The sequence below is a fragment of the Oncorhynchus nerka genome, linkage group LG7 (genome assembly GCF_034236695.1).
Source record: "Oncorhynchus nerka isolate Pitt River linkage group LG7, Oner_Uvic_2.0, whole genome shotgun sequence".
In the NCBI taxonomy this organism is placed as follows: Eukaryota; Metazoa; Chordata; class Actinopteri; order Salmoniformes; family Salmonidae; genus Oncorhynchus; species Oncorhynchus nerka.
Window position 1 is genome coordinate 34,038,277 of NC_088402.1, and position 9,101 is coordinate 34,047,377.

The 9,101-nt window shown below is 40.9% G+C and overlaps 1 protein-coding gene across 1 annotated transcript; it reads left to right on the forward strand.

Annotated features, from left to right (window-relative positions):
* The first annotated feature begins 4,434 nt into the window (after nucleotides 1-4,434).
* Nucleotides 4,435-6,996, forward strand: LOC115132723 (type-4 ice-structuring protein-like). The gene is made up of 4 exons (XM_029665447.2): nucleotides 4,435-4,517; nucleotides 5,738-5,804; nucleotides 6,153-6,264; nucleotides 6,593-6,996. The coding sequence occupies exons 2-4, from the start codon at nucleotides 5,756-5,758 to the stop codon at nucleotides 6,792-6,794; spliced, it is 363 nt and encodes a 120-aa protein (XP_029521307.1). The 5' UTR covers nucleotides 4,435-4,517; nucleotides 5,738-5,755; the 3' UTR covers nucleotides 6,795-6,996.
* Nucleotides 6,997-9,101: the final 2,105 nt, after the last annotated feature.

Below are 9,101 nucleotides of genomic sequence, written 5' to 3' on the forward strand. Positions count from 1 at the left end.
ATCCAGGCCCTGCAGTGCCTAGCTCCACTCCCATTCCCCAGGCGCTCTCATTTGTTGACTTCTGTAACCGTAAATGCCTTGGTTTCATGCATGTTAACTTCAGAAGCCTCCTCCCTACGTTTGTTTTATTCACTGCTTTAGCACACTCTGCCAACCCAGATGTCCTAGCCGTGTCTGAATCCTGGCTTAGGAGGCCACCAAAACCCCTGAAATTTCCATCCCTAACTATAACATTTTCCGACAAGATAGAACTGCCAACGGGGGCGGAGTTAGCCTGCAGAGTTCTGTCATACTATCCGAGTCTGTGCCCAAACAATTTGAGCTTCTACTTTAAAAAAATTCACCTTTCCAGAAACAAGTCTCTCACTGTTGCTACTTGCTATAGACCACCTTCTGCCCCCAGCTGTGCCCTGGACACCATGAATAGATTGCCCCCCCATCTATCGTCAGAGCTCGTACTGTTAAGTGACCTAAACTGGGACATGCTTAACACCCCGGCCGTCCTACAATCTAAGCTAGATGCCCTCAATCTCACACAAATGATCAAGGAACCTACCAGGTACAACTCTAAATCCCTAAACACTGGCACCCTCATAGATATCATCCTAACCAATCTGCCCTCCAAATACACCTCCGCTGTCTTCAACCAGGATCTCAGCGATCACTGCCTCATTGCCTGCATCTGTAATGGGTCTGCGGTCAAACGACCACGCCTCATCACTGTCAAACACCACCTAAAACACAGCAGACCTTTCTAATCGACCTGGCCCGGGTATCCTGGAAGGATATTGACCTCATTCCGTCAGTAGAAGATGCCTGGTTATTCTTTAAAAGTGATTTCCTCACCATCTTAAATAAGCATGCCACATTCAAAAAATGTAGAACCAGGAATAGATATAGCCCTTGGTTCACTCCAGACCTGACTGCCATTGACCAGCACAAAAACATTCTGTGGCGTACTGCATTAGCATCGAATAGCCCCCACGATATGCAACTTTTCAGGGAAGTTAGGAACCAATATACACAGGTAGTTAGGAAAGCAAAGGCTAGCTTTTTCAAAGAGAAATGTACATCCTGTAGCACGAACTCCAATAAAGTTCTGGGACACTGTAAAGTCCATGGAGAATATGACCACCTCCTCCCAGTTGCCCACTGCACTGAGCCTAGAAAACACTGTCACCACCGATAAATCCACGATAGTTGAGAATTTCAATAAGCATTTTTCTACGGCTGGCCATGCTTTCCACCTGGCTACCCATACCCTGGTCAACAGGGTTTCTGCCTTTCTAAGGTCTTTGAAAGCCAAGTTAACAACCAGATCACCGACCATTTCGAATCCCACCGGGCCTTCTCTGCTCTGCAGTCTGGTTTCCGAGCTGGTCATGGGTGCATCTCAGCCACGCTCAAGGTCCTAAACAATATCATAACTGCCATCGATAAGAGACAATACTGTGCAGCTGTCTTCATCGACCTGGCCAAGGCTTTCGACTCTGTCAATCACAGCATTCTTATCGGCAGACTCAACAGCCTTGGTTTCTCAAATGACTGCCTCGCCTGGTTCACCAACTACTTCTCAGAGTTCAGTGTGTCAAATCGGAGGGCCTGTTGTCCGGACCTCTGGCAGTCTCTATGGGGGTGCCTCAGGGTTCAATTCTCGGGCCGACTCTTTTGTCTGTGTACATCAATGATGTCACTCTTGCTGCTGGTGATTCTCTGATCCACCTCTATGCAGACGACACCATTCTGTATACTTCTGGCCCTTCTTTGGACACTGTGTTAACTAACCTCCAGACGAGCTACAACTCTCCTTCTGTGGCTTCCAACTGCTCTTAAATGCAAGTAAAACTGAATGCACGCTCTTCAACTGATCGCTGCCTGCACCTGCCCGCCTGCCCGTCCGTCCAGCATCACTACTCTGGACGGTTCTGACCTAGAATATGTGGACAACTACAAATAACTAGGTGTCTGGTTAGATTGTGAAATCTACTTCCAGACTCACATTAAGCATCTCTAATCCAAAATTACATCTATAATCAGCTTCCTATTTCACAACAAAGCATCCTTCACTCATGCTGCCAAACATACCCTCGTAAAACTATGACTGACTATCCTACCGATCCTTGACTTCAGCGATGCCATTTACAAAATAGCATCCAACACTCTACTCAGCAAATTGGATGCAGTCTATCACAGTGCCATCCGTTTTGTCACCAAAGCCCCATAGCCTATCCCCCACTGCGACCTGTATCCTCTCGTTGGCTGGCCCTCGCTTCATATTCGTCACCAAACCCACTGGCTCCAGGTCATCTATTAGTCTTTGCTAGGTAAAGCCCCGCCTTACCTCAGCTCACTGGTCACCATAGCAGCACCCACCCGTAGCACGCGCTCCAGCAAGTATATTTCACTGGTCACCCCCAAAGCCAATTCCTACTTTGGCTGCCATTCCTTCCAGTTCTCTGCTGCCAATGACTGGAACAAATTGCAAAAATCACTGAAGCTGGAGACTCATATCTCCATCTCTCACTTTGAGCACCAGCTGTCATAGCAGCTCACAGATTACTGCACCTGTACATAGCCAATCTTTAAATAGCCCATCCAACTATCTCATCCCCATACTGTTATTTTTTTTGTTGCTCCTTTGCACCCCAGTATCTCTACTTGCACATTGATCTTCTGCACATCTATCACTCCAGTGTTTAATTGTTAAATTGTAATTTTTTCGCCACTATGGCCTATTTTTTGCCTTACCTCCCTTATGTTACATTGTTTGCACACACTGTATATAGACTTTTCTATTGTGTTATTGACTGTATGTTTGTTTATTCCATGTGTAACTCTGTGTTGTTGTTTGTGTCGCACTGCTTTGCTTTATCTTGGCCAGGTCACAGTTGTAAATGAGAACTTGTTCTCAACTGGCTTACCTGGTTAAACAAAGGTGAAACTCCCCCCCCCCCAAAAAAAGAAACTTAGGCATAGCTTCCACACATTTTTCTGAAAGGGAAGGACAAGGGCTTGAGGGCATTGCACGAATTAACACAGTCTGTGATTAACCCAAGGTAAATCTTACTCTAAGACGCTGGACACATCTGGGCACAGGTTACATGCAAATGCAGCTAATCTTTTGAGACATTGATTTCATCTGCCTTTCGATGAGGGATGCAGGGAGTGTTTGTGTGTAAATTGCTCAGCTAACTGGTTGCTTTGTCATGTTAATCGTCTCCCAGTGAAAGCCTCTGATGATGTTGTGCATGGAATGTATATGAATGAGCATAGCACTGCAAAAGTTATTTCTCTACAAATGTTACTTAGAAATGTTTGTGGAGAAATTCCTCCCAAGATAACTAGAGAATCCTGAACTAATTTTTCAAAATGTAATATTTATGAATAACAAACATTAAAGAACACTTGCTCTTTCCATGGCATTGGCTGACCAGGTGAAACTCAATATTAGAAGGTATTCCTAATGTTTGGTATACTCAATGTATACTAATATAAAATGTATAGTTATACATATGTATATTGTAAAAATAAACTACATGTAGTTTCAGTTTGAAATTCCTGATGATGTTATACTCAACATTTGTACCCATTTATGACAATCCTCACCAAGTGTAAAACGAGACAAATATTGAGTACACAATATTATGTATTGTAAGTATATATCGTATATCCATACAGAACTTAAGTTTCTGGGACTTCTATTCAGTAATGTTTCAGTTAGGTCATAGGTCATATTTTACCCTGCAAAGTCTCTATTGTAGGTACATTTTCTCCAGTCATCCCCAAATGTCATCCTCCATATTAGATAGAAGGTAACAAACTTTCTATATCTCATTTTATGCTGCACACCATTTCTATAAATGTTTTATTTATTTCTTATGTCATGGAAATTGACTAATATATTCCATGGCTTGGAACTAAGTAATATTGATAGATTAACTTGGATTTATTCAATATGGGAACATTTAGAAAATGAATCTGTGTATTCATAGATTACCTGTTTTAAACAAATACACACACAAGAATTAGAACAGCAAACATAAACAGTTAACATGTGATTCACACGTACAGTCAGAAACAGCTGAACAGTCATCTTCAGGCTGACCCCTGGACAGTACTGTGGCTGCCATGTTTCCGTACTTTTGCAATTCTTGTTGTGTTTTAACAGCTTGGTTGTCATTCTCTCTGTTTTGTTGTTTCTTGTGATGAAATGTCCTGTGTATGTTTTCTTTAATCCGATGCTTTGACAAGACACCTACTGCGTTTGAGCAATCAGCACTCCTTCACAGGAGGGGAACTCTTGGACTTTAGAGTGGATTGCCTTGGTGGCAAGCTGAGCAGCAAGGGTCAGCCTGCAGTCACATGCTAGCACAAACATCCAATGATAGTCCTGTACTTCAACCTACGCTGCCAATGGGTCTGCGTCTGAGGTGGGCCTTATCATTTCTGAAGGACTATAAGACGTTTGGGAGGCCCAACGAAAGATACCATCCGATTTAAACTGTCCTGCAACTCAGGTGAGTGGTCCCGTTTCTTTCTCTGCCGAGGAACTCTTATGCTTGACGCGGTAAAACGTTTGTTTTTCTTGCAATATGTTGTTTAGTAGTGAGTCAGGTGTCTGCAAAAATGGGCATTCAATGATAGAGGGACATTCCTTCCCAACCACATTGTAAGCTGCTCATTTAAGCAGTATTGCTATAAGCAGTAGTTTAGAGAGTGATCTTTAGAGTGCTTGATAGATGTTTCATTACTGTTTTCCAAGAGGTAAACTGTCGATGTGAATCAAGATGATTCTTCTCAGGGAATTCAGAAAGGCAAATTAAGATGGAAATCAAAACAGAGTCCATGTCTAATTCAATTCCAAATTTGCTCAGACAGTCAGAACATGCAATTTCCTAGGGAGTCGGGGTAATGGGCATTTGGCGAACTTACATTACTATTCAGACAATTTATTATGATATGAAATCTTGCTGATTTGAAATCTTCTTGAATTAACTGAGTTAAATTGAACTGATCTCAAACCTGCCACCGAGTGCACTTATTATTTATGCCAAGAGAAAAACCTTGAAACTACAAAATGCTTTAGAGACCGCCATCCTTCCATTCGGCAGTGGTGGAAAAAGTACTCAATTGTCATACTTGAGTAAAAAGATACCTTAATAGAAAATGACTCAGGTAAAAGTGAAAGTCACCCAGTAAAATAACCTTAAGTAAAAGTTTAGAAGTATTGGGTTTTAAATGTACTTAAATATAGTGATGAAAAAAGTAATAATTTGTCATATTTGGGTCAAAGTAAAAAGTAAATGCGACAGACCTACATCAAATTCCTTATATTAAGCAAACCAGACTGCACAATGTTATTGTTTTAATTTAAGGATAGTCAGGGGCACACTCCCACACTCAGACATAATTTACAAACGCAGCATGTCTTTAGTGAGCCCGCCTGATCAGAGGCACTAGTGATGACAACGCGTTAAACTGATAGGTGCGTGAATTGGTGTGTCAGGAAAATTGTATGGGATTAAAAAATACATATTTACTTTAGGAATGTAGTGGAGTAAAAGTAAAAGTAGTCAAAAATATAAATAGTAAAGTACAGATGCAGCAAAAAATGACTTAAGTAGTACTTCAAAGTAATTTTACTTAGTTCATTTACATCACTGCCATCCAGTGATCACACCACACCTCCACAGACCTATGAGGTCAAGCTAATTCTACCACTCTCTTCTCTCCTTAGGTGCCCTACTCAACAGCCATGAAGTTCTCTCTTGCCGCCCTGGTTGTTGTGCTTGCTCTGGCACATGGTAAGAGAAAGTTTTTCATATCTGAAAGGTTCACTCTGTCGTTAGTTTCTCCTCTGTGGTAGCATTCGGAATTAAATACACAATTGCGGCAAAAAAATAAATAAATATATATATATTTCATTCTGTATGTGGTTCTATAACTGCATTTCACATATGTGCAATATATAATATAATAATAGTGAGAGATATGCTTGATATAGAAATGTTATATTCCAGAGTTGGTGGATTTATTTTTAACGGCTGTATGTGTAGAGGGTCTTGTATGTGTTGTTTTATGCTATATGGGCATAAATGGTTTGTGTACAATGTGGGCCTCTGTTAATGACGTTACCCTCTGGCTACCCCTAGGAAGCCAAGCAGCACAGTGCCCCGAGGTTGAGAAACTGACACAGTACTTCCAGGATCTGTCAGCTCAGCTGACCTCCACCACTCAGGAACTGGTGCAGAAGATCCAGTCAGAGTGAGTGACATTTTTTAAAACTATTACATTATTTGATACACTTTTGAAGAACCAGCCCTTCCAACCAAGTCCTAAATAAAAAGTCATCCTCATTCTATTGCCTTATAATTTACAATAAAGAAACGATGAAGGGAGCAGCCAAAAGCAATGCAAAATAATGGATGTAGGGTCAAAAATAATATACATAAAAATTAGATGAAAAAAGGCCAATGGCCTGCAAAAGCATTAACAAGCAATGTGTTTTGATCCTATTTTTCAATAATATTTTTGGCACTACCTTAGTTTATATTGTATTCAGACCACTAATCACCCACTCCCTTCCGAACAGGACCTTCTTAGAGGATGGGAAGGCCCAGCTGCAGCAGATCCAGGCCAAGCTGGCACCACTGGCCGATGACATGCAGGCCCAGCTGAAGCCCCTGGCTGAGAACATGCAGGCTCAGCTCAAGCCTCTGGTCAACAACGTCCAGGCTCAGATAGAAGACCTCTTCCGCAAGGTGATGGACCAGACCAAGGCACTCAGCCAATAAAGCATCTCTTTTTCAACAACCTGACCATCTTGGACTGAATCAACAGCTCCATAGGCTTACAAGAAGCCAAAACCAGTCCACCGAGAATTGGAACCAGACAAACCTTCTGTTTAAGTCATTTGAATTTGTGCCAAGACCAATGTTGTTGACATGCAAAGACAGGCAGTAGTAATCTGGAACATCATTAAAACTTGTAAACTGGTCCTGTGGTCTCTATTGTAATTTGTTGTCTATTAATTTTCACAGAAATTAGTTTCCAATCATACATCCCTTAGCATGTTTGTTTTGTGTCTGATTATTGAAATCGGCTTCATTTCTCAATTTAGGAATTATAGTTTCAATAATAACCCATTTTATTACATCACAGGTCATACACTACCAACCCATTCTCTCAATAAAAAAATCACTACACTTCCCTCTGTATTTATTTGGACAGTGAAGCTAAATGTTTACATTTGGCGCCCTGCTCCAGCAGTTTGGATTTGAGATCTGTTTCATATGAGGCGACAGTACAAAATGTCCCCTTTTATCTGAGGGTATTTTCATACATATCGGTTTTCCCAGAAATAAAAGAAGGGAAGAACCGGATTGTGGCTACATGGTATACAGCTACAGACGGAAGAGAGGCATAAATCGTCAAAATGTTAATTTCGCAGAGAATTTGAGCATTTTAGCTTACCCTAAACCTAACCATTGTTTTAACCTTAACCCAATTATCCTAACCTGCTACATTAAGTATCCTATCCTAAATTCTGTTTGTAGCTTTATACCATCTATGACAAAAAGTAACGCGGTCAGAAGTAACACGCCCATTTTCTCAAATAATACAGACGCTAGAATGATTTAACGACACGCGCAAGTGTCTAATGCAGAAGACCACCTTCCTGCAAAAAAATCTGCTCGCTGCAACATTTCAACAAGTTATCAACAAAAGTTGTTTTGAGTGAGGGAAAGTAAAAAACAAATGTTGTGCTCATTTTTTAAAGATTCTAAACACATGTTATTTTCTTAACCGATCTAGTGACTAAATTACAGCATAGGTTTAAAATATATTGACAGCTAGTCTTGGATGCTAACCAAGGAGAAGGTACAGGAGAGAGGGGTGGGGCGGGGCGGAAGTAACATTGGTAGGGCACAGAAGTGACAGATATTGTGCACTTCTCGCCAGACTTCCAACCCAAGCCTGTGTTACTTTGGCCCACAACAGGTACAAAAGTAACGTTGCAGTAGTTCTGTTCTCGGTCTATTTCATTTGAAGTCCTTTAATAACCTAGAAATGAAATTACAGTTGCTAGAGGACATGTATAAGTTGTTTATAATAAAATATGGTGGCTTTAGCTCTATCAATCTCTGAGTAAATAAGTGTTACTTACGTCCCGGTTCTCCCCTATTTTATGTATCTAGTCCCTCCATTTGAAGAAGTCATAAGTAATTTGGACAAATTCACTTATAGTCTATGAAAGTAGTCAAATATTTACTATTTGGTCCCATATTCCTAGCACGTAATGACGACGTCAAGCTCGTTACTACAAACTGGTTGGATAAAAATAATACTTAATATTAATATCCCACCTAAAGTCTTCTACCTGCCTTCTCAATTCTGGAGAAATTGGTTTTCAAACGGCTAAATCATTTTAAAGTCCCAATTGTATTTTTTTGAAATTCTAATCTGGATTTTGTGACCACAATAGCTCAGAGATGCCTTTGTTAAAGTGGCATATTTTAGGATCAACAACAGATGTCAAAAAGCTCTCCGTCCTTGTCTTGGATTTGAGTGCAGCATTTGATACTGTTGACCATGATGTCCTTCTGGACAGACTTCTCCAGTCCAGTTCTTAACTGGTTTAGGACCTATTTAACCGGTCAAGAGTTTTTTGTAACTCAGAGAAAATAGATATCACGTGTGGTGTTTCACAAGGTTCAATATTGGCTCCGGTTCTGTTCAGTTTATATATGTTACCCCTTGGCAGGGTTAACAGAAAGCACGGCTATGCAGCCAATACACAACTTTAAAGGATTTTAACCCCACTAACAAAGAAAACCATTGGTCAACTGCAAAACATACAGAATGCAGCAGCACGGGCACTGACCAAGACCAGATGGAGAGCACACAATACACCAGTATTAAATCATCTGCATTGGTTGTCTGGGAGTTTTAGACTAGATTTTTACATCACTTAACGACCGTGCACCCCAATACATGACATACATGCTTTAAAAATAGCATGCGCAGACCAGCTGGCTGGTGTGTTTACGGACATATTTAATCAAACCTTATCCCAGTCTGCTGTTCCCACATGCTTCAAG

What these genes read in the sequence shown, in the direction of transcription:
- LOC115132723 (XM_029665447.2), top strand. Translation starts at nt 5,756, where the DNA reads ATGAAGTTCTCTCTTGCCGCCCTGGTTGTTGTGCTTGCTCTGGCACAT. An exon ending in TGTGCTTGCTCTGGCACATG is followed by an intron (nt 5,805 to 6,152) that starts GTAAGAGAAAGT and finishes GGCTACCCCTAG; the next exon opens with GAAGCCAAGCAGCACAGTGC. An exon ending in GTGCAGAAGATCCAGTCAGA is followed by an intron (nt 6,265 to 6,592) that starts GTGAGTGACATT and finishes CCTTCCGAACAG; the next exon opens with GACCTTCTTAGAGGATGGGA.